The following is a 27,703-nucleotide window of genomic DNA, read 5'->3' as shown; positions in this document are numbered from 1 at the left end:
AGGAAGTGAGCTGGAAAGGGGTTGGTGGCTGGTGGTGGGATGCTTGACATTTCCGTGGATCAGGGACATTGTGATTGGTAATCACAAGAGTGTGACCATGGGAGTGGCTGAAGCAAGGTCGCCAAATCATGAAAACCTAAGAATTTGTTAATAGTCACAGTAAACCAGAAACTGCAATCCTCAAGGAATGGGGCTGGTGACCCAAGGAGCAGTAGACAATTACTAGGAGGGATTATTCCATCTTCAGATGGAACAATCTGAAGATTTTTAGAGAGAAGAGAAAAAAAGTAGTCTGGGAATGATAAGGAGGGGCAAGGTCCACCTACCCCATTACGAGGCCCAGTGGTCAAGGGTTACGGAGAAAACATGGCTTCTGAGGCAATGGCCTCAGGGAGAGCCAGGTTTCTATTTAGAGCGAGAAGGAAAATGAACATCCGGGAAAGACTTCATGAGTTGGGGAAAGGTAGGAGAAGAGGACAGAGCAGGGAATGTTGAGTTCCATATGGGGTTAGAGTGTGGGAATGAGGGGTGACCTAGGAGTCTGGGACTTTTCATATGTGACATAACAGGTAAAGGACATAGTGCAATTGTCTTGGAAGGCTAAAGCCAGATAGTGGTGGCAAGACAGTTGAGTGTCGTGAGAAGGTAGGCCCCGCTTCTCTCCTACAGAGAGAGGCCTGGGGAGGGGCTGGTTTCCTTCACGGGGTTGGAGTCAGTGCTCACTATCTTAGATATCTTTTAACCTTTGTCCTGTTAATTTTTAAATTTACAGATCACTAGTGATTATCAGCACTTTAGATGGGCGAATTGCTGCCTTGGATCCTGAGAATCATGGCAAGAAGCAATGGGACTTGGACGTGGGATCTGGTTCCTTGGTTTCGTCCAGCCTTAGCAAACCAGAGGTAAGAGCTTTCTGTTAAATGTTGATTGGAAAACTAGTTATAATGAGCAATTACTGATATGAAATAGTATGTGTTTGCATGGAGCTGGGGCTCAGGGCCCCATTGCCTAGGTGTGAGGCCTGCCTGCCTCTTACAAAGTATGTCCCCTTGGGGCAGTTACTTGTACTTAACTTTTCTGTTCCTCACTTCCCCTCCTGTAATGAGGTAGTAATATTACCCACTTCTTACCACCGTTTTGGGCATTAAATTAATTAATCATATTAATCAGTAACTAAGGATACTATCTGCTATGTCAGCATAGCTCATTCACTATCTTAGCTATAACATGGTCATCATTGGTTATTATTGTCACATATTCCCTAAATAACAAAAAGGTACTGTCAACCTTGATGAGGTTAGGGGAGCAAGTAAATAAGGGAAGTTTATTTTCTTCACCTTTAGTCTTGGCTCTGATAGGTTAAGTCTCACTCCTTTTCTGGAGCTTTATCTGCTTGTTTAAACCATTTTAAATGAGTCCCTCTTTTGAGTTGTCACTGCTGACATGGAAGCAGTCACCTGTTTTCTAGACTACCCTCAGCCTTCTACCTTATCAACGTGTTCCTGTGGGCTGCTCCCAAGGGTACTCTATTTTTCTGTCATCATCAGTCATTTTCTTTCAAAAAGGTTCTTAGCTAGTATCAAGTTTGAAAAAGACGAAACCTAACATGAGGGGCTTGAATGACCTGATTAGTGATAATCGAATTTTCTGATGGGAAAACTGCTACTAAGTGACCCACCTGCTTTCCAGTAAACCTAGCCTGGATTTTTTTCTGGCACTCCCAGGCAGGTACTTAGGGAGAGGGCACTGCCTCATCTCCACATTTGCTGTGTGCTAAGCCTTGATCAGACGGTATACTGAAAATATCTGTTGATAGTGAACTGCTGGTATATTGTGAATTGTTAAAACAAGCAGCCGTTTGATTCTAAATGACATGAAAAATTTTGAATCAGGTAAAATATTCAAACGATCACTACTGAAATTAAACATTCATTTATTTGTGTTCTGCTGGGGTTATGCTTGGGTATGCATATTTTGCTTTATTTTTAAGCTAGACAGAAAAGACGATCAGCAAAATCAGAAGATTGTAAGCTGTTTGCATCTGAGGTAATATTACAGTGTGTTGTAGTGGTACAAAGCATGTGTGTGTTTGCAAGCTAAAATATAGACACGCACACAAGGTAAATTGCATGGTATGACAGTAGAATTCAAATAGTTGTAATAACTTGAGTGTTGTTGATTGTGTTTGAATTATAAGCAGCTAGACGTACTTTGAAGTTTTCTCATAAATAGCAGTTATATTAGCTGGGATTTTTTCCATTAAATTTTTTTAAATTTAAGTACAGTTGGTATACAATATTATGTTAGTTTCAGGTGTACAATATAGTGATTCAACATTTTTATACCTTACAATGTGATCACCCCTCTGATTCTAGTAATTATCTGTCACCATGCAAACTTACCACAACGTTATTGAATATATTCTGCTTCACCTTTTTCATCCATCTCTTACGCTTTCCCCTCTGGTAACCGTTCTTTAATCTCTGTTTCTGTGTGTCTGTTTTCATTTTGTTGTGTTGGCTTGTCTTTTTTTAGATTCCACATATAAGTGAAACCATATGGTATTTGTCTTTCTCTGTCTGACTTGCTTCACTTAGCATACTACCCCCTCTACGGTAGGTCCATCCATGTTGCAAATGGCGAGATTTCATCCTTTTTTGTTGCTGAGTAATATTCCATGGTATATATGCACCACCTCTTTATCCATTCGTCTATCCATGGATACCGGGGTTGCTTCCATATCTTAGCTATTGTAAATAATGCTGCAATAAACATAAAGGTGCAATATTTTTTGAATTAATGTTTTCGCTTTCTTTGGACAAATACCCAGAAGCAGAATTGCTGGATAGTATGGTAGATCTATTTTTAGTTTTTTGAAGGATCTCCATATTGTGTTTCATAGTGGCTGCACAGTTTGCAGTTCCACCAACAGTGCACATCTTCCACACCTTTTCTCCACATCCTCGCCAACACATGTTATTTGTTGAATTTTTGGTAGCAGCGATTCTGACTGGCGTGAGGTGATACCTCACCGCGGTTTTGATTTGAATTTCCCTGATGATTAGTGATGTTGAGCATCTTTTCATATGTCTGTTGGTCATCTATATGTCTTCTTTGGACAAATGTCTCTTCATGTCCTCTGCTCATTTTTCCATTAGTTTGTGTATTATTTGTTATATGAGTTCCTTATATATCGGGGGTGCCAAAAAATGTATACACATGACTTGTATTCATCTTTTGTTAGCAGTATATATTGAGTATTACAATTTTAATACAGTTTTTTCCTTTCTTAAAATGTGTATACATGTTTTTGGCACCCTCTGTGTTTTGGATATCAACCCATTATCAGATGTATCATTTACAAATTTAGTCTCCCATTCAGTAGGTTGTCTTTTTGTTTTGTTGAGGTTTTCTTCGCTGTGCAGAAGACTTAATTTGATGAAGTCCCACTTCTTTATTTTCGCTCATTTCCCTTGCTCAAGTTTGACATATCCATATACTTACACTGATGTCAAATAGTTTACTACCTATGTTTCCTTCTAGGAGTTTTATGGTTTACAGTCTTACATTTAAGTCTTGAATCCATTTTGAGTTTATTCTTATATGCAGGGTAAGAGAATGGTCCATTTTCATTTTTTCACGTGTATGTGTCCAGTTTTCCCAACACCACTGTTGAAGAGACTGTCATTTCTCCATTGTGTATTCTTGCCTCCTTTTTCATAGATCAATTGACCATATAAGTGAGGGTTATTTCTGGGCTCTCTATTCTGTTCCATTGATCAACGTATCTGTTTTTATGTCAATACCATCCTGTTTTGATTATCATACCTTTTTAGAATAGTTTGAAATCAGGGAGCATGATTCCTCTAACTTTATTCTTCTCTTTCAAGATTGCTTTGGCTATTTGTGGACTTTTGTGATTCCATATGAATTTTAGGATTATTCGTTCTAGCTCTGAGAAGAATGACATTGGTATTTTGATAGGGATTGCACTGAATCTATAGATTACTTTGGGTGGTATGGTCATTTTAACAATATTAATCTTTCTAATCCACGAGCATGGTATATCCTTCCATTTATTTGTGTCCTCTTCAGTTTCTTTTTCAATGTCTTATAGTTTTCAGTAGAGGTCTTTCATCTCCTTGGTAAAATTTATTCCTAGGTATTTTTTTATGCAATTGTGAATGAGATTGTTTTCTTAATTTCTCCTTCTGACCATTATTAGTGTATATAAATGTGATGGATTTTGTATATTAATTGTGTATCCTACTTTACTGAATTCATTTATTCTATTAATTTTTTGGTGGATTCTTTAGGGATACACACACACACACACACACACACACACACACACATATACTATCAGTCATCTGCAAACAGTGGCAGTTTTACTTCTTCCTTTCCTTTTTTTTTCGTCTGATTCTGTGTCTTGCACTTCCAATACTATATTGAATAATAGTGACAGTGGGCATCCATGTCTTGTTCCTGATCTTACAGGAAAAGCTTTCAACTTTCACCATTGAGTATGATGTTAACTGTGGGGTTGTCACGTATGGCCTTTATCATTTTGAGGTAGGTTCCTTCTATTCTCACTTTGTTGAGAGTTTTTAATCATAAACGGATGTTGAATTTTGTCAAATACTTTTTTCTGTATCTATTGAGATGATAATATGATTTTTATTCTTGGTTTTGTTGATGTGATGAATCACATTAACTGTTTCGCAGATGTTAAACCACCCTTGCATCCCTGGTATATATCCCACCTAGTCATGGTGTATAATCCTTTTAATTTATTGTTGAATCAGTTTGCTAGTTGAGAATTTTTGCATCTATGTTTATCAGGGATATTGTCCTATAATTCTCTTTTTTTGTAATGTCTTTGTCTGGTTTTGGTATCAGGGTAATGCTGGTCTCATGGAATGAGTTTGGAAGCATTCCTTCCTCTTCAATTTTCTGGAATAGTTTGAGAAGGGTAGGCATTAATTCTTTTAAATGTTTGGTAGAATTCACCTGTGAAGCGATGTGGTCCTGGGCTTTTGTTTGTTGGGATTTTTTTTTTTTTTTTTTTTTTTTTTTTAATCACTGCTCCAATTTCATTGGTAGTAACCGGTCTCTTTAGATTCTGTTTTCCTGGCTGAGTCTTGGAAGATTGTATGTTTATAGAACTTTATCCATTTCTTCTAGGTTGTCCAATTTGTTGGCATATAATTGTACATAGTATTCTTTGACAATCCTTTGTATTTCTCTGGCATCAGTTGTAATCTCTCCTCTTTCATTTCTGATTTTATTTGAGCTCTCTCTCTTTTTTCTTCATGAGTCTTGCTAGAGGATTGCCAATTTTATTTATCCTTTCAAAGAACCAGTTCTTAATTTCACTTTTCTTTTCTTTTGTTTTTCTAGTCTTTATTTCATTTATTTGCACTCTGATCTTTATTAATTCCTTCCTTCTACTTACTTTGGGTTTTGTTTGTTTTCCTTTTTCTAGTTAACTTTAGATGTAGAGTTAGATCGTGTATTGGGGATTTTTCCTGCTTCTTGAGGTAGGCATGCAGCGCAATGAACTTTAAGAACTGCTTTTGCTGCATCCCATACATTTTTAAAGGTGTGTTTTTCATTTGTCTCAAGATAGTTTTTTATTTTCTGTTTAATTTCCTCCTTAATCCATTGGTTGTACAGTAGCATATTGTTTAACCTCCATGTATTTGTGTTTTTTCCAGTTTTTCCCTGTAATTGATTTCTAGTTTCATGCCATTATGTTCAGAAAATATGCTTGATATACTTTGAATCTTGAGTTTATTGAGGTTTGTTTTTGTTTGTTTGTTTTTGTTGTTTTTTTAAAGTAGTGAAAAAGCAGTTTAGAAGAAAAAGTACACTTCAAAGAAATAGTGGATCTGAGCAGTAGAGAATGGCTCAAGGGCCTTATTAGAAGAGAAAGTACACTCCAAAGAGTTTGGAGCGGGCCGAACAAAGGCAAGGCTCAAGAGGCCTTGAGGTTTGTTTTGTGGCCTAATATGTTGTCTATCCTGGAAAAGGTTCTGTGTGCACTTGAGAAAAATGTGTAATCTGCAGTTTTTGGATGAAATGTTCTATCACTGTCTATTTAGTCAAACTGCTGTAATGTGGCATTTCAGGCCCTATTTCCTTATTAATTTTGTCTGGATGATCTATCCATTGAGGGAAATGGAATACATAAAAGTTCCCAACTCTTATTTATTGTATTAGTGTTAAGTTCTGCCTTTATGTCCATTAATATTTGCTTTATATACTTGGCTGCTCCTGTTTTGGGTATGTAGATATTTACAATTGTTATATCCTCTTCTTGGATTGACCACCTTATCATTATGTAAAGTCCTTCTTTGCCTCTTTTTAAATTCTTTGTTTTAAAGTCTATTTTGTCAGATGTAATAATTGCCCATTTCTTTTAGTTTCTATTTGCATGGAATATCTTTCTCCATCCCTTTGCTTTCACTCTATATGTGTCTTTCTATCTAAAGTGAGTCTCTTTTAGGTGACATATCGATAGTTGTTTTTTTTATCCATTCTGCCACCCTATGTCTTTTGATTGGAGCATTTAGTCCATTTGCAATAAAAGTAATTATTGATAGGTATGTGCTTATTGCCATTTCATTGTTTTTTTGTTGTTTTCCTTCTTCACTTGATCTCTTTCCTTTTTTTTAATCTTTTTCCTTTTGATTTGCTAGTTTTCTTTAGTGTTTTCATTGCTTTCCTTTCTCTTTATTTTTTGTGTATTTTCGTACATTTTTGGTTTATGGTTACCATGAAGTGTGTATATATATATATGTATATGTATATACACACATACATATATGTGTATGTATATATGTATGTATATATACACATATATACATATATATACACACATATATTTATGGCATCCATGTATATATATATATATAGCATCCATGTATATATATAGCACTCTGTTTCAAGCTGATAGTCATTTAAGTTTAATCACATTCTAAAAGCACTATGTTTTTACCATGTTTTTGATGTCAGGTTTTGTATCTTTTTGTTTTGTGTGTCCCTATTTACTGTAGCTACAGTTAATTTTGCTACTTTTGTCTTTTAACCTTCATATTAGCTTTTTAAGTGGCTGATTCACTGTGTTTATTATATAGTTGCCTTTACTAGTGAAATTTCTTTCTTTCCTATATTTTCTTATTTCTGGTTATGATCTTTTCTGCTTAAAGAAGACCCTTTAATATATCTTGTAAAACTAGTGTAATGGTGATGAACTCCTTTAGTTTTTGCTTGTCTGGGAAACTCTTTAGCTCTCCTTCAATTTTGAATGATAACCTTGCTGGATATAGTATTCTAGGTTGTAGGTTCTTTTTCTTCAGCACTTTAAATATTTTCTGTCACTCCCTTCTGACCTGTAAAGTTGCTCCTGAGAAATCAGCTCACAGCCTTATGGGATTTCCCTTGTATGTGACTTGTTTTTTTCTTGGTGCCTTTCAGATTGTCTCTTTATCGATACCTTTATCATTTTAATTACAATATTACTTGGTGTGGGCCTTCTTGGATTCATCTTATTTAGAATTCTCTCTGCTTCCTGGATCTGGATGTGTTTCCTTTTCCACATTTAGGAAATATACTTTCTGCCCATTTCTCTCTCTCTCTTCTCCTTCTGGAAACCCTATAAGGGGAATGTTGGAACTCTTGATGTTATTCCACAGGTCCTCTACACTATTCTCATTTTTTAAAATTCTTTTTTCATTTTGGTGTTCTGATTCAGTGATTTTCACTATTCTGTCTTTCAGGTAGCTAATTCCTTCTTCTGTATTAAGTAATCTGCTTTCATTTCCTTTTAATGTATTCTTCGTTTCAGTTATTGTACTCTCTATCTCTGATTTGTTCTTTATTACATTTTCTAGATTTTTGTTGAAACTTTTTGTTGAGGTGCTCTCTGAGTGCCTCTATTCTACTCTCAAGTTTGTTGAGCATCCTTATGACCGTTTCTTTGAATTCTTTGTCAGCCAAATTAGTTATCTTCGTTTCATTAGAGTTTTTCTCTGGGTTTTTTTTTCTTCTTCCTTCATTTAGGGTGTATTCTTCTGTCTCCTCATTTTGTTTGACTTTTTGTGTTTGTCACTATGAGTTAGATGAGACAGCTATCCCAATCTTGAAAAGGTGGCTTCTGTATAGACTGTATGCCGGATGGTTTTAGCAGGCTGGTTGTAGTTGGGGTGTGTGGTGTGGTACCTGGTGTGTGGCCTGGTCTGAAGGTATGGGTTCCAGGCAGGGCAGCCTGGTTTGTGCACACTTTCTGTCTTTCTGGTCCAGGCGGGTCTGTCCAGTGCACTGGGCATGACCTGTTGCTTTAATTGTCTGTTGCCTGAACCAGATCTGGGCAGGGCTGCTCTGAGTGTGTGCATCACACCACCCTACTAGCTCCACACTTTCTCCAGATAGGGCAGCCCTGCGTGTACACAGTGTTGCACTTTGCTAGTTCTGTGCCCTCTCCAGGCACTGCAGCACCCTGCAGCGCCCTGCTGTAACCCACTGGATCAATCTCCAGGTAGAGGGACCCCTTGTCTGTGCACTATGGCGCCCTCCTGTTCCTGCTGGATCTAGGTCCGGCAGGGGTGGCTGAGGACGTGCTACAGCACCCTACAGTTTGGCCAGAGAACCTGGGTAGAGCTCTTGCTCACTATCCAAGTGCGGAGGAAACATAGACAATGGTTGCTCACCAGTTTCTCTTATCCTGGAGAGTACTCTCAGCTCCTAAAGAGCTCTCATGTTTCCCCAACCTTCTGTATGCGGTCTCTCTCTCTCTCTCTGTATGTTGTTCAGAAGCTGTTCATTTGGCTCTCAGTTGTTTCTCAGGAGGAGAAACTGTAAACATAGGTATACATTCAATGTGTTTTTGGGAGTTGGTGAGCTCAGTGTCCTCCTATGCTGCCATCTTGGACTCGCCTCCATATTAGCTGTTTTTTCAACTACAGTTGAACTTTCTCATCTTCACTAGTTCTTACTATTTTCTGTGGTTTATTAGGGCTCTCTTGTTTTAAATATCCTTTTTCCTACCGACCCCCCCCCCCCATCTCTAATCCTTTGGATAGAACATTTTGAAATGTTGAATGGCAAGCATATTTAAAAAGTTAAACTGTGTTACCTTTGTACAATGAATGAAAAGCTCACTGGCTACCTTTTATGCAGAGAAGAATCCTGTGACCTCTTTGCACTACTTAGATTTAAGTTTTATACTTTTTATTATAGAAAAGAAACAAAATCTAAAAGTACTGAACTATCTGTGATAGCATGATAGGTTTACTACATTTTACTGCTGCCCTGAGTTGAGTTTGTGGGACCTTTTCTTGAGACTATGTGTTTACTATGTAGATATGTTAATGACGACAACATTGTTTCTAGCAGTGTAATACACATGGGATGTACTTTGTCTACAGTCCTCATACTTTACTAGCAGCGTAATCCTCACCAGTGATTCTCCTGAGGTTGATGTGTTGGTCTCATTTTGTAGACTAGGAAACGGAAGCAGAGAAGTTATTTGCTTGAAGTCACAAACTGACTAGATGATAAAGCTGGGATTGAACCTAGGCTTGCTGACTGTGCCCCATTCTGTCTGCTCTGGAGCCCTTTCCCCATCTTGTCTGTACCTCCTCTTAGAGGCTCGGGCTGTTCACCTAGTGTAGCGTGTCGCAAATTTATAGCCTCAGGACCCTTGACATTTTTAAAAGTTGAGAGCTCCAAAGAGCTTCCCCCCCACCCCAGGATTTTATCTGCCTATACTTAAGTTATATGAAAAATTAAAACAGAAAATTTAAAAAGACTTATTTGTTAATTCATTTTTAAAAACCCAGTGGACGCATTGCACAATAGCAAAAACAACGTATTTTTATGTAGAAAAACTATATTTTCCAATACAAAAAAGTTTAATGAAAAAAGTGGCATTGTTTTATATTTTTGAAAATCTCTCTTTAATTTCTGGTTTAGTAGAAGACAGTCGGATTTTTGTATCTGCTTCTGCATCTAATATATTGCATTATTGTTTCAGTTGAACTATATGAAGAAGAAAATCCAGACACATACATATGCAGTAGTTGGAAAAGAGAGGAGTATTTTAGCAGCTTTTTTAGATAATTGTGGTCATTTTTTTAACACGATACCAAAATAAGTGAAAGTTTCTTAAAGGTCAGTTGCACTGTGAATCTGACACCATATTAATGAACGTTTTGTACTCTGTTACATTAACATCCATTCGTCTGTCGTCTTTTACTCTTACATGATTTTCTACCATCATTGGGAAAATTGATTCACTGAGTTACAACGATCTTCCAAATGTTGACTCACCAAGTATTTAAAAAATCAAATTTGTTACTATTGCCACTCATCTATTCAGAAAAATCTTTAAGGTCTGGGAAGCTGTCAAGCTCACATTGGTAGATACAAGTTTTCCAAATTTGTTTTTCATTAAAACTTGAATTTTATCACAAATGTTTTCTTTATAGTGAGAGATTCGTTTTGTTTGTTTTTAAGAAAATGTCTGCCAAATACCCGAGTCTCATAACCATAGTTTTTCTCTTAATTTTTCAAGTTAAAAATGGATCTCTGTGAAGAAAGCTACTGGTTCAGCACAAAACTCAGTTGCATAAGTGCTTTTTCCTTGAGACATGCTTCAGTACGTGGTGCAATTGCTTCAAGCATACTTCCTAATTAGTCATGCAGAATAGTAAACAGATATGTATTCAGATTACAATTTAATAAAATTAATAATTTTCATTGCTTTATCAGAACATTCTTGAGGGAAATTGTCTTTCTTCTTTTTTGGCTGTGAGTATGTGACCGTGAAGAACACAGGGACTACGGTTTGGAGCTTGATTTGCACTAAGGTGCCAGCAGTTTAGTCACCATTGTTTTCACAGTCTCGGTGCAAATGTCACCACAGTGAAAAGGCAGATAGCACCTTATTATGAAAATTGTTTGACCTTCTGCATCTCAAAGAGTCCACAGACCACACTTTGAAAATTGCTGATTAGAATATAATAGAAATATTATAAGAATATTTGTAAAATTATAAACATAGTAACAAGGAGAGGAATTGTATTCTGAGCTTGAGTCATCTGTTACTCAGCAAGGTGTGTGTTGCTCAGCATCTAGAAATTGTGTTCAGAAGTTGGACAAAATACTACAAAACAAGGAACAAAAACTGCTATTTGGAATGCTCTGAATTGGATGCATAGAGTAATAATACTTTTCTAAGTGTATCTAATACAATATTTTATGAAGGTCTGTAACTTTTTATGAGAAGTAGTTAACTTTCTCTGTCTGAAGCCCAGCATTTGGTAGGAAAGGGTGGTGTAGAGAGAAGGGCGAGGTCCACCAGGCAGGAGAAACTGGTGTGGAGATATATAGCAGGTGCCACCCAGATGGCAATGAGCAGACCCATGGCTTCATTTGGGGACTCCTTTATTAGAAGATCAGTTTCTCCAAGCTTTCATCAAGAGTGGTATGAAGGTGAAACATATTAAACCCACAAGGCCAGAGAAGGTGTATTCTCTATACAGCAGTTATCCTAATGAGAAGCTGAAGCATAAAGGATTTTGTCGACTATACTGTGTTTCCCCAAAAATAAGACCTAGCCAGACAATCAGCTCTAATGCATCTTTTGGAGCAAAAATTAATATAAGACCCGGTCTCATTTTACTATAATATAAGACCGGGTCTTATGTAATAATATAATATAGTATAATACCTGGTCTTATATTAATTTTTGCTCCAAAAGACACAGTAGAGCTGATTGTCCGGCGAGGTCTTGTTTTCGGGGAAACACGGTAATAATTTTCAGTTATTAATAATAGAGGGGTTGGTCATGCATCACATGTACTTTTGCTGGAATAATAAAGTAAAAGCAGTGCGAAGACTTTTCAGGCTGTGTGATATTGTGGAGGAGAGACTAGGATTCAGGAGCTTGCGTTCTGGTTGTGATTCTTTCATTAACTGTATGACCTGGCTAAATTAAGCTTTAGTTTCCTTCTCTGTAAAATTACGAGATTGGACTAAATCCATAAGGATTGTTCTAATTTCAGGAATCAGGTGACATCAAATACATAAAACACCCAAATTATCTAGAGGAATTTTTGGACTTTTACTACATTTAAGGATTCTTATAAAAATAAAGCACAAATTCTTCAGAAATTACCATTAGGTGCATATCTCATTGCCTCCTACTGCTCTAATGTGGTCTTTAACCTTTTCTGATCCAAAAGGGATATAAAATAGTGTATTGTGTTGCTTTAATGGTGTTTTGTTTATGTCAATGAAAACATAAGTTCCCAGAGGCTAAGAGAGATTGATGGTTATATTCAAAACAAGTGTTTTGCATTATATTTAGAATCAATTGTATACTGCAGGAAGGTTGAGGTGTTTGGGGACACAGATCTGATTTGCCATTCTTTCCTCTTAACTAGGTATTTACAAACTCCTCAAAAGAATACTGACATAAACCAAGCTAAAAATGAGTGTGCATGTTAGAATAAATGATGAACCTAAGGTGTACTCTGTTAGCTTTAACAGACGTGCCCTACTAATACTTTTGATACTAGCTAAGAATTTTGTTTTTAATTTTCAGAAGGACCACGTGAAATGAAACCTGATTTGCTTTCCTCTGGTAATTTATATGCAGATTTAAACTTTGAAAAAGCACTAAGGAGATTTGGCTGTGGTTCCTCATTGTCTTAAAATTTTATTTTGCTTTTAACATATTAGCATAGATTTTCTTTGGGGTCTTTGGGTGGCATTTGGACCACACTTTACCAAATCTAAGTAGATATAGTATCCTTGAACTATTACTTTGCTATATCTTGGAATACGTTCATAAACACAAAGACCTTCCTTTTCTTTATTTAGAGTGCATATTATAATTGTGTGTATATAACTGGTCTGTCCTTAGATGGTATCTTTGTCTCCTCTTTATTTAGAGATACCATATTTGTTTTTTGTTTCAGTTTTCTGTTAAAATGCCTTTTTTTCCTCTTAAAAAGAACAAACAACTCTATAGTTAGAGTTTGGGGTTTTGTTTTATTTTAGGCATGTTCCTCCCCAAGGGATACCGCCTTTCTGTTTCAGACAGGTGCAAAAACAGACAACCCTGATGCTCCAACCCCCTCCCCACCCGCATCAGACTGCATTTATTAAGAAGGGCCTTCAAAGGTGGGGGAGCCTTTGGAAAGAGTACACTTTCCATGGTTACTGATTTGTTCACCAAGAGTCCATTAGTAGACCCTTTTGAGTATTGCTTTATTAAAAGGAGATCTGTAATCTATTTTAAAGATTTTCAAACTTATACTGAAAGATGTTGGGTCATTTTGCAGTTTTTCATTTGTATGTAAATTAGCACATTTTAAGCCTGGCTATGTCATCTAAGATGGTGGTTTATTGTGAAAAGTCACTGTCAATCACGTAGCAAGCCAATATTTAAATAATTGCTTAGGTTAATTGCTTTTCTTTTAATTATAGGAATGAACCAGTGCTTTGATTCAATTTTGTTTTATTAATCCCTCAGCATGACTGAAAGCAATGCTGTGAACCAAACCAATTTATTCCAGCATGCGTGTTGCCAAGTGAGAAATTGATTTGACCCTGTTTTATAAGAAATTGACTTATCATGCACATTGTTTATATACTTTATAAATATATTAATCTAAGTGAAGGCAGAGATTGTTTCTAAAATCTGTGTTTTTCATCATGAATGTGAAAAATATGCTTAAAAAGTTACCCTGGTAATTTTCCTTGACATATTTTGTTTTGTAGGTTGACTATAGGTTAAGGAAAAAGAGAATGAAACAATTATTATCTGCTTGGTATCTCACTGCTCTTGGGCATTAATTAACAATCTTTGAAGATAATAAATATCAAATCACTTGAGGGTTTGGTATTTTCTTCTGCATTTCCTTTTTTATTAAGTCTATATTTCCTTTTAAGCATGTCACATGGGATGCTTTCTCCAACTAATATTCAGTCAGATCTACTGAAAGATCTCATAATCCCTCATGTTAGATCATCTTCCTTAGTCTTTGATGTATGATTCCCAGGAACACTTTTATTTTAGCATATAATCTTCCTTTCCTCTCCCTGTCATGGTAATTTAAATGTTTTCAGGGAAATAAAAAAAAGTATTTTCTCAAAAATGTTGGAAAATTTTTGTTTTAGCCACAAATAGTCAATTCTGGCATCTCTGGTCAGTTGCTCATTTTGGTTTATTAAGAGTTCCATTTTATGTTCTATACATAGTGTATTATTTTTGAAGAATTAAAATATGAAAAAATACGCCCGTGAAGTTTCCCTTTGTCGTGCGGGAGACCCTGCTCGCTCCTCCATTTGTCGTGCGGGGCGGCCTCCGGGGTCTCTGGTCCCGCTCCCCACACAAGAACGCAGGATATGGTGAGGCCAAAAAGGAACACCCACGGAGCCATAGGTAGGGGAGTCATACCACTATGGTCTCACTGGAGGCTGGGCCCACTGGACACGCGACCTGCCGTCCGCCTTTCCGCCAACCGACCGACTGACGACTCTCCTCCACTGTCTCGACTCTGTTCCTCTCCTCTCTTCCACTCTCCTCGGCTCTCCTCTTCCGCTCTCCTCGGCTCTGCTCGGCTCCTCGGCAATCCTCGGCTCTCCTCCCTAGCCGCAGCAGTTGTACCAGCGGCCAATCAGCTAACCGGCCACAGCCGACGGCCAATCAGCCACAGCCGACGGCCATCCACCACCCGAGCCAAGCACCCTTCCACGTGAGGCCAAGAGCCTGTAAACTACTCTCTGGGGCTCTGTCCCCACACCCTTAATATTATTTATCTTTGTGATAAAGTACTTTACGATCCTACAGAACATATATATTATAATCAAAGCAGCATTATAGGGCTGATAGAGATTTCTGGTAAATCAAAGACTGGTAACCATTTAATATATTTAATTCTTAACATTGAATTCATCTTTCTTTAGTTTTGAGGCTTTGATTTTAAATGAATGTTGTGGGTCCAGGGTTGGGAAAGAAATAACTGACATGGCATAGTTAAGCTTTCTATTCCTTGAATTTACTTTTGGAGCAACTAGTTGAATTCTGAAAATTTCTTTTCAAAGTTTTGAAATTTGGTGTTAATGAACCATAGTTATTTTCTGAAGTTTTCTTATAGAGAATAAAAAAAGGCTCATGATGAATTTATATATTTTTATTTTTAACATTTCTCTTTAATAAGTATACATATATGTGCTCACACACATGAATTAGAGGCTCATAATAGCAGCCCTGGACCATTACATCGACATAACAACTATTGGTTGATTAACACTTTAGATTTTGCAAAGTGATAGCAAACCAATTCTTATTTAATCCTTAACATATCCTTGAAAAGTAAATATTCTTATTAATCTCTCATTTTTCAGATGAGAAAATTTGAACTCAAAACAGTTCAGAGATTTGTTTGATGTAGTACAGGTGAGCCTCAGCCCCAGGTCTTTGGACTTACTCCTTGCTCTCTTTCCCATATTTCATGTTTTTTGAAATACCTCAGTACTTACCAGTGTATTTGTGTTTCCTGTACTAACAAGTATAATTCTTAATGTGCTTTATCAAGAATAATTACTCAAAGACATCATGTAGGTAGCCAACTTAGCATAGTGCTCAGCACATGTGACCATTTAACTGCCTCTTCAACAACCCTGGTGGGAGAACTTAACAAACAACTCATCTTGAAGGGGGTTGGGGGGAGCCTTGCAGCGTTGTGTGCTGGGGTACAGCAATGCCCAGGACAGATGAGGTCCCTACCCATGTGGACCTTACGTGGCACTATGCGGAGCCAGCTGGAGAGACAGATAGGAAATAATTGTAGTGCAAATAATGTAATTGAGTTTTGGTAACTGCTACAGGAAGGGTGTAACCAACAGAGACTTAGCAAGGATACCAGACCCACCTAGCTGGGAGGTCAGAGGTTTCTCAGAAGTGATGTTCACAGCTTAGATCATGTGAGCAGAAGGAATTGCCTAGGCAAGCAAGAGATGAGTAGCGAGGCAGGGAAGGACTGCTCTGGAAAGAGGAAGTAGCCTGAGTCAAGGCCTTCAGAGGGAGTGAGCGTGGTATGCTCAGGAAACTGAAGGAAGGTGAGAATGGCAGCCAGGATGAGTTGGGGAGGCTATTGGAGATAAAGCTGTTGAGGAAGGCCCAGGCCAGGGTCTTCAGGGTCTAGGAAGGTATGTGAAGCGCTTTGGAATGTATCCTGTGGCATGGGAAACCAATGAAGGATGTTCAGTGGGAGAGATTCCTCCATAGTCAAAACAGAAAGGGGTTTTGGCGTTCCCATTTACTGTGAGACTTTCAATGAGACGCTGATCAATCAAAGGATTGTCTCAGTGAGGCATTTGTATTATAAGCCAGTTTTCTCGAATTGTGGAAGTATTTCTGTGTATACACATTTATAAAGTATTCACACTAACTTAGCAGTTTGGAATAGCTGGAAGAAAGCAGAAAAGTCCCTAAAATCCTACCAAAACCAATCTCTCCTGTAGTGTACTGACTGTAGAGGATGGGCTTGCAAAAGGGACAGAGCAGAAGTGGGGAGACTTGTTAAGAGACTCCATAGAAGTAGTACAGATGGGGTGATAGTTTGGATTTGGGTAGTGACAGACGAAATGGAGTGAAGTAAGTGATGGATTTAAGAGAAGTTGAAGGAGTTAAGGCTTTATGGAATGAAAAGACCAAAAAAAGAATTTAGTAGTAAAGAACAGGTATCGAGAGGAAAAACATGAATTTACTTAGATCTGGTGAGTTCAGAATGACTGTGAGAACACTCCAAGCAGAGACGTTAAGGAGGCATTTGCATGTACAGGCCTAGCCCTCACAGAGGGAAGGTCTGGGCTGAAGGAAAAAACAGAATTGTTAGTGTCATGGGAACTGAGAGGAGCAATCACCTTGAAAGAGAGTAGGGTAAGAAGACAGCCTACAACCAAAATTTTAGAACCTCTGACATTTAAAAAATCAGATAGAGAAAGTGGTAAGTCAGAGAAAACAGGGGGAAAAAATGCTTAAGGGGACCATCCCGGTGGCTCAGGCAGTTGGAGCTCCATGCTCCTAACTCCTAAGGCTGGTGGTTCGATTCCCACATGGGCCAGTGGGCTCTCAACCACAAGGTTGCCAGTTCAATTCCTCGAGTCCCGCAAGGGATGGTGGGCTCCACCCCCTGCAACTAAGATTGAACACAGCACCTTGAGCTGAGCTGCCTCCTGGATGGCTCAGTTGGTTGGAGCGTGTCCTCTCAACCATAAGGTTGCCAGTTCGATTCCTCGAGTCCCACAAGGGATGGTGGGCAGCACCCCATGCAACTAAGATTGAACACGGCACCTTGAGCTGAGCTGCCACTGAGCTCCCAGATGGCTCAATTGGTTGGAATGCATCCTCTCAACCACAAGGTTGCCGGTTCGACTCCCGCAAGTGATGGTGGGCTGTGCCCCCTGCAACTAGCAACGGCAACTGGACCTGGAGCTGAACGGCACCCTCCACAACTAAGATTGAAAGGACAACAACTTGAAGCTGAATGGCACCCTCCACAACTAAGATTGAAAGGACAACAACTTAACTTGGAAAAAAGTCCTGGAAGTACACACTGTTCCCCAATAAAGTCCTGTTCCCCTTCCCCAATAAAATCTTTCAAAAAAAAAAAAAAAAAAAGATATGCTTTCCTTTTTAAAAAATGCTGAAGGATAGATTGGTTTTAATAGGACTTTAAAAATGACTGAAGTCACACAATTAGTTTGAGATGCAGAGCAACGAATCAGAACAAATAGCTGCTCACAGGGACAAATCAGTGGAATGTGAAAATTCATCACTGTAACCTACATTTTTTTCTACCAAGAGATTTGCAGCTAACCATCCGGGTGACTCATTCCTGTGCTGGGAGGGTGAGGTAATGCTCTTGTGAGGGGTGATGTCATTGCTACCTGAACTGAATGCACATAATGCTTCTTGTGGCTCTCAAGGAAAAGCACCATCTGCTTTCCGTTGTGCAGCCTGGAAGATTTCACAAAGATGGGTGCAAAGGTTAGCAGCCATGTGTATGACTCATAGGCGGCCAATTAGTGAAGAGCAGCTATTTAAGAGTGAACTTCTAAAATCATAATCCAGAAATATGACATGATGATTCAGTATTGAATCATGATGCTTTTCCGGATGTTTGTTTGGGTTTTCTGTTTTTCTCACTGAGTCAATGCTGGTGAAGATTGAACTTTTAAAATAAAGTTTTTCACAATAAGGTTAAGCATATCAAATCATCTTGGTTGCTTAAACCATATTTTTAATTGCAGATAAATTTGTTTTCTTTTACATTTTCAGAGGAGTATAGATTATCCTTAAAGCAAAGATAAGTTTTAATCTGTATTATTAGTTTGATAGTTTGCGGGGGGTTTTTTTTGTTTGTTTGGGGTTTTGTTGTTTGTTTGTTTGGTTTTTTTTTTGTTTGTTTGTTTGTTTTTCACTTAGGAGCCATTGTGTTCCCTAAGGACCAGTTACTGCTTGAGGGGGAAAGAGGTTCTTAATGAAAGAGGAAACAAGTTAATGGTGCCCTTTCACCACAGACCCATTACCTCCTCTTCCTCTTCCTTTCAGTGATACACACCTACTTTCCAGGTTTGTGCTTACCTAACACTACTGCTGACCTGACTGCACAACTGAAATACCTTTTTTTTTTTAACTTTTTCATAGTATGAATTTACTGTTCTGGTACATAGAATATTGAATACCTAACATAATATAAAAAGTAGAGAATAATAAATACTTTATTTTTAACATATGTAACTCAAAATGGGAGATCATATTGGCCAAGTGCTCCATATGGTTACCATCCAGTATGTACACTATGACCTATGTCTCTTCTTAGTGGCAACTTCAAGTTGGACCGTCTACAAAAGAGAAAAAGAAAAGTTTAAACTTTTAAAAAATAAAATCTGTTATCTGTTGTTATTAAGAAGTATAAGAAAGCAAAGAATAAAACAGTAATGCTAAAACTCTAAGGTAATAAGAGGCAGGATATATACTGATGTCATTTGAAAGCTTATTAAAAATCAAACGTTTTTAAATAAAGAGTAATAATTGGAGATCTTTAAATACCCAGAATGATGATAGACCTTCAATTTAATGGTATAGCCTGTTTTTAATTACAGAGCTCCCACAAGGCTCTTGAGTATCTTTCTTTTCGTTTCTTTTTAACCTCTTATTTGGAAACAATTTCAACTAAAAAAAAATTGCACAAATAAAAGTGGTACCAACCCTCCCATCCTTATATCCCAGGTTTACCTACCGAAACCTCCTTGTTTGCTTTATCATTTGAGAGCCTCTTTCTCCATCTCCGTCCCCCCTTCTCTCCTCCCCTGTTCCCAAACACATTTTAGTTCTTGAAACATTTGAAAAGAAATTAAATAGCCATTATGGCCCTGTACTCCTAAATCTTCAGTGTGTATTTCCTAATAGAGAGATTCTCTTACATGATCACAGTACCGTTATCAACTTCATAAATTTATATTGTTACTTTAGTCTACATTCATATTCCAGTGTTATCAGTTGACCTAATAAGGTCTTTCATAGCATCCTCTATCTCAGTTCAGCATCTAGTCTAGGGTCAGGTAGTATCTTTATTGGTCATGTTAGCTTCTTTTAATCTGGATTTATCCACAGACCTTGCCATTTATGACACTGGCAGTTTTGAAGAATACAGTCTCTGCCCTTTTATTTAAGAATTGACATGTCCCCGTTTTGTACTTATCTGGTGTTTCCTTGTGATTAGACTTAGGTTTTGCATTCTTGGCGGGGGAATGCTGCATAGCTGGTGTTGTGTCCTCTCCTAGGACATCATGTCTATCATTCATTGATGTTAATTTTGGACTTCCAGTTAAGGTACTGTCTGAATTCTCCCCTATATAATTACTGGGGTTTTTTTCTTGTTACTAATAAGCAGTCTCTGGGTAAATACTTTTAAGACCATGCAAGTATCCTGCTCCTCATCAAAATTTCCACCTAGATTTAGCACCATTACTGACTTTTGCCTGGTGCAGTCTTCACTGTGATGATTGCAAAATGCTAATTTTTCTTTTTTCTTTTTTAATCTTTTTTATATTTATTTATTTATTTATTTATTTATTTATTTATTTATTTATTTATTTTACTGGGGAAGGGGAACAGGACTTTATTGGGGAACAGTGTGTACTTCCAGGACTTTTTTCCAAGTCAAGTTGTTGTCCTTTCAATCTTAGTTGTGGAGGGTGCCGTTCAGCTTCAAGTTGTTGTCCTTTCAGTCTTAGTTGTGGAGGGTGCAGCTCAGCTCCAGGTCCAGTTGCCGTTGCTAGTTGCAGGGGGCACAGCCCACCATCCCTTGCGGGAGTTGAACCGGCAACCCTGTGGTTGAGAGGACGAGCTCCAACCAACTGAGCCATCTGGGAGCTCAGCGGCAGCGTGTTCAATCTTAGTTGCAGGGGGCGCTGCCCACCATCCCTTGTGGGACTCGAGGAATCGAACTGGCAACCTTGTGGTTGAGAGCCCACTGGCCCATGTGGGAATCCAACCGTCAGCCTTCGGAGTTAGGAGCATGGAGCTCCAACCGCCTCAGCCACTGGGCCGGCCCCTAATTTTTCTTTTTATTTGTATTAGTTTCAGATGTACAAAGCAATGTAATAGACTTTTACACCCCTCGCAGAGTGATAACTCCCCTCCCCCAAGCTACTACCCCTGTGACATCTTATATAACTGTTACAATACCATTGACTTTTTTCCTTATGCTATACTCTACCTCCCGTGACCATATATATAAAATTATAGTTGACATGCAATATTATTCTACTTCAACTTTAGGTGTACAGGGCATTGGTCATGCATCTACACAGTCTATGGCAAAATGCTAATTTTTCCACCTGCAGCCCTCTCGTCATACTTGTCAGTAGACAGTTGGCATTTTATTGCAGTAAGAGCCCTCCCTTCTCTGCCATATTTTTTTGTTATCAGTGTGGACAGTGCTTAATAATTCTGGTGCTTAAATTCTTCCAGATTTGGTGAGTGGCATACTCCATCTATTTTTTTTTTTTAAATACGTCCCTACTTTCTAGAATAATAAGATGTTGAAGGCTCACCTTGCACCTACCCTGTAGCCCTGTGATCAGCCATTTCTCTGAGAAGCTGTGGTTCCATTGGTGGGGAGTGGACTTAGGTAACAAAATCTGGTCACTAGATTTGAGAGCATTACTTTTATAGCCACTGTATAAACATTAGGGTGAAATCATTAGCATACCTGGTAAATATTTCTTAGAGGTACGACAAACAATTTTTAAGAATGTAATGGTATCTCAGTTTATAGTTAACAGCAAAAAGTAAGCACAGTATTAAGGAATGGGAAGACTTTTGCCAGCAAATTTGCGCTGCCAAGATTTTCTTGGATTCCAGAGCAAAACCATAAGTGATGCTGCCGTGAAGACTAGATAGAGTTTCAGTGGGCAGTGTTGGTACAGGAGTGTGTCCGGGGAGAGGAATGGCATTGACAATGACATAGCTGAGCAATAACAGCCATGTTAAATATCAAGCTTAAGTATGAATGCCTGATTTCTGCCCAGGTGGGGGAGAGTGAAGGACAAGGAGGAAAAAGGTTCTTTGAGGTCATGTTTAAAGAGGACTTTTAAATGCCAAGCTTAGGATTTGGGGTCTTTAATAAGAAGATAATAGAGAGCTTTGAAGATTTTTGAATAGTGTCATAACAAGCTTAACTCTGACTCCTTAGATTATAAGATGTGGAGAGATTAGATTGAGGTAATTTCCAGTTAAGAAGTGTAAAGAGGCTATTTATAATCGTTCAAGCAGGAGATAAAAAGGTTTGAACTAAAAAATGTGAAAGAAAGTAGTAGATTAGAATAGTGATTTTTAGCCTGTCCTCCAGAACCCCAGGGGTGTGGGACAAAGCTGGTGGGAGGGAAGGATATGTGATCTGGGCACCAACCTAGAACTCATACCGACCATATGGGAGTTTCCAAGTAAGTATCCCTCTAAAGAGAAGATTCTGCTGCTTAAAGAACAAAGACGCGCATAGTGAAAATTTGTTTTAAAAAAGTTAAGGCCATCATTTGTTTGCAGTCTTATTTTTGTTTCTTAAACTCCTACTTGTTTCATATTCCCTTTTTCCAAAGTTCTGAGCCTGGATGATCAGGAAAATTGTTTTGTCAATTGCTGAAGTAAATCAAATTGTGTATGTGTTTAATTGCCAACGGGTCAGTGTCACCAATCCATGCACTAATACTCTGTCTCAAGAAACAAGATAATTCTTGGCCAAAACTATTAGAGTCATGCTGAACTCTTTTCTTTTGCTCATTTCATAGAGGGAATCTACCATGAAATCCTGTTGGCCTTACCTTCCAATTATATTCCAAATCTGACCACCTTCAACAACACCGCTGCTATCAACCATCAACATCCTCTCCTGCCGTCTACTCTGTCTCCCTGCCTCCGCCCTTGCCTCCATAGCCTGTTCACTTTCCTTTTGATAGGCATATTTCCACCTTAAGCCTCAGTAAAGGGTGTTCCCCTGAAGTAAGCATGGTTAGCTCTCATGTTTAGGTTTTGCTCAAATGTTACGTTCTCAATGGGGTCTACCCTGAACTCCTTACTGATAGCCCCCTCCCCTCCCACATGCACATTTTCTAGTCCCTCTTTTCTTGTTCAATGTTTCCCTCCGGCATTTATCTCCTAACATACCCTACAATTTATACACTATGCTGTTTGTCTCCTGACACCAGAGTTTGAGCTCCACAATGGCGGTGATTTTAAAAAAATTTTTGTTTTGCTCATTGGTCTATCCTAAGTAACAGAATAGTACCTAGCACATAGTAGGCCCTCAGTAAATGTTGTTAAGAAGGAATGACAACTGAGAGCATAAAACCAGTAAGCTTGGTTACCAGGCTTCTAGCATATAGCAGATTTGAGAAAGTAAGTACAGAAAGGATGGGATACTGCTAGAACCTGTGTTCCTTGGATCTGAGCCTGTGAGCCTAATTGGCCTGAATAAAATAGGCCTGGAAAGTACTGCATATACTGTCCCTTTACTAGAAAATCATATTGCACATTTAGACTATTAATCACTATTAGAACTCCTATAGTACCTGTTCTTGAACTCACTTGATCACAAAACTCTATTTTGGTGACTCATTTGCATTGTGGGACATTTGGCAAACAGTTTGGGAGAAACCATACTGGAGTACTCCATGTGGGCGCCTGGGAGACTGGCAGTTTCTTTACACTGCTTTTGGTCGATGACCTGTGCCGCTTCATTCACTGCTGAGAAGTAGGCTAGAGGACGTCAGGCTCAAGACTCCAGCTCTTAGTTACTACTCTGACAGTTAAGATCCTTTTAACAGTAAGCTTTTATTTTAGGTATTTGGGAATAAGATGATCATTCCTTCCCTGGATGGAGACCTCTTCCAGTGGGACCGAGACCGCGAGAGCATGGAAACAGTTCCTTTCACAGTTGAATCACTTCTTGAATCTTCTTATAAATTTGGAGATGATGTTGTTTTGGTTGGAGGAAAGTCCCTCACTACGTATGGACTCAGTGCATATAGTGGAAAGGTGAGTGAAACTGTTGAATTTATTTATAGGGGAGAAATCACAATAACTAAGGATAGAAGAAATAATTTATTAAACTATACTATTACTGGGTGAGGTTTATTGAAATTCCCCCCTGAGGGTATCATGTATTTTAATAAAAGAACTGTAAATTAGAAAATATTAAGAGAAACTATATTTCCAACATAAGAATAAGCAGCAGAGCCAGGATAGCAGGAGGAAGACAATAGATATGTTCTACTGTGTGTCAGGTGCATTTTTCACACATTATTTTGAAATCTTCACAATATTACTAAGGGTTACATATTTTTCCATTTGGACAGATGAGGAACCCTCCAAGATGAATAACAATCCTAATAAGAATAATTGCTACTACTCATTTATTTATCTAGTTTGATCCTATAATAATAAGATCCAAGAAGAAAGTTTGCACTCATTTTACAGATGAGAAAACTGAGACTTTAAAAGGTTCAGAAACTTCCAAGGTCAGATTTGGTTTAGATATGTCCTAAGGTCTAGACTTTCTCTAATATTAGCTCTTAGGATGTCATCATAATCTTTTAAGATTGGGTCTTGTAATATAAATCCATTATTGGGAGTAACTAACTAAAAAACATCTTTTTAAGAAAGAAAAAAAAATCTTTTTTAACCCTTTAACACCTGGATATGTGAATATTTTTAATATAGACTTAAGACTAAAACAAGGAAGAATAGAAAAATTATCTTCTGACCCTTGAATTTTTCAAACTTTAATGATCCCTTATCTAAGTGTTAGGCCCATAGCCCCATCTTGTTCTTGCAGATGCTTTTCTGCTTCTCTGCCATCTGATTCTGCATTGTATTGAGGAGGCCTTGTGGTCCTCTGTTTACTTCAGTATTCTCATCTGTAAAATGCTACAATCGAACCAGGTCACTTGGTTCTCTGATTTGATGAGCTTCGGCAAAAATCTGGTATTCTAGCAGGTATGCTTCTTTCTGTGAGGGTTTTAGTTTGGCTCATACCTAGAGTTCCTTTTTCTTCCAATGAAGATTTGAACGAGGTACTTTTAAATACTGCAGCTATTAGGAAAGGTTCGAATTTTAAGAAAAACAGTACTTCTGTTATGTGGAAACCCTGAGGTTTGTTTTTTAAAAATTCATCTGGAGTTTTATTAATGATATTATTACTAAGATATCACAGCTGGTTATTCATTTCTTCTTGTATACTCCAAAGAAATGGTCAAAGTAAGACTAAAATTATCTATATCCTTAAAAATCATTCCCAGAAATAAATATTCATTGGTGCTTTTGTGATTCTAAATAACTCATTTTAGGAGATGGTAATCTGATACTCCTTAGGAGTACTTGGGAACTTCTTACACATTTCCTCTTTTTCTATATATAAATTATACAGAGTCTTTGGTCTCATGTAACTTGCCTTTTTTTGTTTTTAAAACTAATTTTATACATTTTTTTTCAGGTGAGATACATCTGTTCAGCTTTGGGTTGTCGCCGATGGGATGATGATGAAATGGAACAAGAAGACATCTTGCTTCTTCAACGTACCCAGAAAACTGTTAGAGCTGTCGGACCTCGTAGTGGTAATGAGAAGTGTGTATTCCGATAATGTGGATGTTGATATTATTTAAAACTAAACCAAGGCCAAAACTTCCCAGATTTTTCTTTGTGGAGATTTTCTAAACAATATAATATATTAGTGCCCTAAAAGCATACTGCTCATTTAAGAGAAATGTAGGCCCTGAATTGAAAATGGCCTTATAATTATTAACAAATTCTGAACTGGACTTCTCATCATATGCTCAGTATATGGTAACTAGAAGGAGTCCCATACAATGACTGTATTAGTTTAGTCTTAGGTTAATGATAATTTTCATAGCAACCTCACTGATAAAAATTTTTAGAGTGCAAAAAGCTCTTAAGACAAAGTTAATTGTGCTTTATTTCAGCTTGGACCTGTTTGACTCTGTAGTTCTCTCTGGTGTGTAGATTAATAGTTTCTAATTACCCCAACTTAAAAATATTTTAGTCTATTCTTAAAGCATAAAAGTATAATTTATTTGGTCAACTTCTTTGTTGTTTCCTTTTTCAAATAATGAATTCCTTATGTGATTTTTATGTAAATATGTGATTAAAGATAAGATGATTGGATAAGATATGCTGGTCCTAAGTCATATACATGTGTGATTTTTTTTAAAACCTAATATTTAAATTTTAAGTTGCCTGTGTAGTAAAAATAATTTTAGATCTCATCTTTCTCTTTTGAAAGTGAAACAGACTTTCATATTTAGTTTAATTTGATGCAATGTAATTTAGTTTCCTTTTCTGAAAACGGTTTTCTCAAATTCAGTGAAGAATATATTTTTTTCTACGTTCGCTGAACTGTGAGTAGGGCTTTACATTTGCTGGCAACCCGATCTCTTTATATGCTGATAGGATCTTGTTTTTTTAAGTGTTTGAGTGCTTGCTGGGTGCTCAGCCACTTAAGAGCAGATGTTCAAATTAATTAGAATTTTGAGTTACCAGAATATGAAGGGTCTAGTGCAGGGGTGTCCAAACTGCGGCCCTCGGGCCAACTGCGGCCCTCGGGCCAACTGCGGCGCTCGCAATCCATTGTTAATTGGCCCGCAGCAAATTCCATAAATTTATTTAGTTTACTTAAATAAACCAGGTGAGGCAATACATACTTCACCTCGAGTGAGTGGCCCAGCTGTTTGTGTATTTTACCGCATATCTTGGTGAAAACCGTTGAAAAAAGTTTGGACACCCCTGGTCTAGGGTCTAAGATCCATGTTCCTTAAGAATATATTTTTAAAGAGACATTGAAATTCTAAGGCCATTTTATATCTAAGTGACAAGATATTATACTGTCAATAGTTAAGTGATTTTTCTATAAATTATAGAGGAAACATTATTATTGCCACTTGATAGGTAAGGACACTGCAACTCAAAAAAGCTTAAATGACTCGTCAGATCTCAGTCAGTAGAGATTGGAGGTGAGGTGGGATGACCTTCAGTTTGGGGATACTGGGTCACGTTGCCTTTTGGGAACATGGTTTCATATAAATCTAAAATTAATGTATTCAGCTTGCCTGTTTATATTGGTTTCTTAGGACATACTGATTTCTCTGCACTTGAATGAAATGTCCCAGATTTTAATTAAGAAGGCAGACTGCATGCTACCTCATTTTAAAGTGGCTTTGATATGTTTTGAAAAATTCGCTCTGATTTGGAAAAGTGAACATTTGTTAAGTTTTGAGAGAAAATCTGTCCCTTAGCTGATGTCAGCTCACAACTCTCAGAATCATTGTTTCTAAAAGGTCAGGACAGAGTTATGCCCTCTTGTGGCATAAACTAGCAGAGCGTTCCTTTCCAGAAGATTGTGTTAAGTTGTTCCTTATTACAAAAATTGAATGTTTGCTTTTTCACTCTAGAATAGTTCTTTATTTGGTCCCTTTATTTAAGTGTAAATTTCTAAAACATGCCTTTGTAAATTTAAGGTGGAATTTCAGTGTTGGCCACTTTGAACTTCGGTATATTCCAGACATGGAAACTAGAGCCAAATTTATTGAAAGCACCTTAACACCCAGTGAGAAAAAAGAAGAGTCTAAAATTATTTCAGATGTGGAAGAACAGGAAGCTGCCACGATGGACACAGTGATAAAAATCTCAGTTGCTGATTGGAAGGTTATGGCCTTTAGTAAGAAGGGAGGACATCTGGAATGGGAATATCAGGTACCAAAAACCACTGAGAATTTATGAAATGTTTCTTCCTTTCTCAGTTTGACAAAGCATATTAGTTAGAGGGAAGTGACTGCCATTTTATATTTTTAACTTGTGGTCTATGTGTTAGAAATTTGAGGTTTTATATCTGTTAGAATGGCTATTATGAAATAGATGAAAGATAAGTGTTGGTGAGTATGTTGGTGAACAGTGTACAACAGTTTGTCTTTGTACACTGTTGGTGAGACTATAAATTGGCATAGCTATTAATGGAAAACAGTATGGATGTTCCTCAAAAAATTAAAAGTGGAACCACCATATGACCCAGCCATCCACTTCTGGGTATATATCTAAAGGAAGTGAAAT

General features: G+C 37.7%; 1 protein-coding gene across 1 annotated transcript in view; it reads left to right on the top strand.

Moving 5' to 3' along the window:
- The window catches only part of EIF2AK3 (eukaryotic translation initiation factor 2 alpha kinase 3), a 75,945-nt gene that overhangs the window by 10,993 nt on the left and 37,249 nt on the right, over window positions 1-27,703 (top strand). Inside the window, exons 2-5 of the mRNA XM_019757039.3 lie at window positions 773-902; window positions 23,426-23,620; window positions 25,077-25,207; window positions 27,115-27,349. Of these exons, the coding sequence (XP_019612598.3) occupies window positions 773-902; window positions 23,426-23,620; window positions 25,077-25,207; window positions 27,115-27,349 (691 nt within the window). The remainder of the gene's footprint in view (window positions 1-772; window positions 903-23,425; window positions 23,621-25,076; window positions 25,208-27,114; window positions 27,350-27,703) is intronic.

This window comes from Rhinolophus sinicus, chromosome 2 (genome assembly GCF_057876585.1).
Source record: "Rhinolophus sinicus isolate RSI-liver-muscle chromosome 2, RSI-T2T, whole genome shotgun sequence".
Lineage (NCBI taxonomy): Eukaryota > Metazoa > Chordata > Mammalia > Chiroptera > Rhinolophidae > Rhinolophus > Rhinolophus sinicus.
Note: the sequence above shows the minus strand (reverse complement) of the source record. Positions and strands in the feature narration are given on the sequence as shown.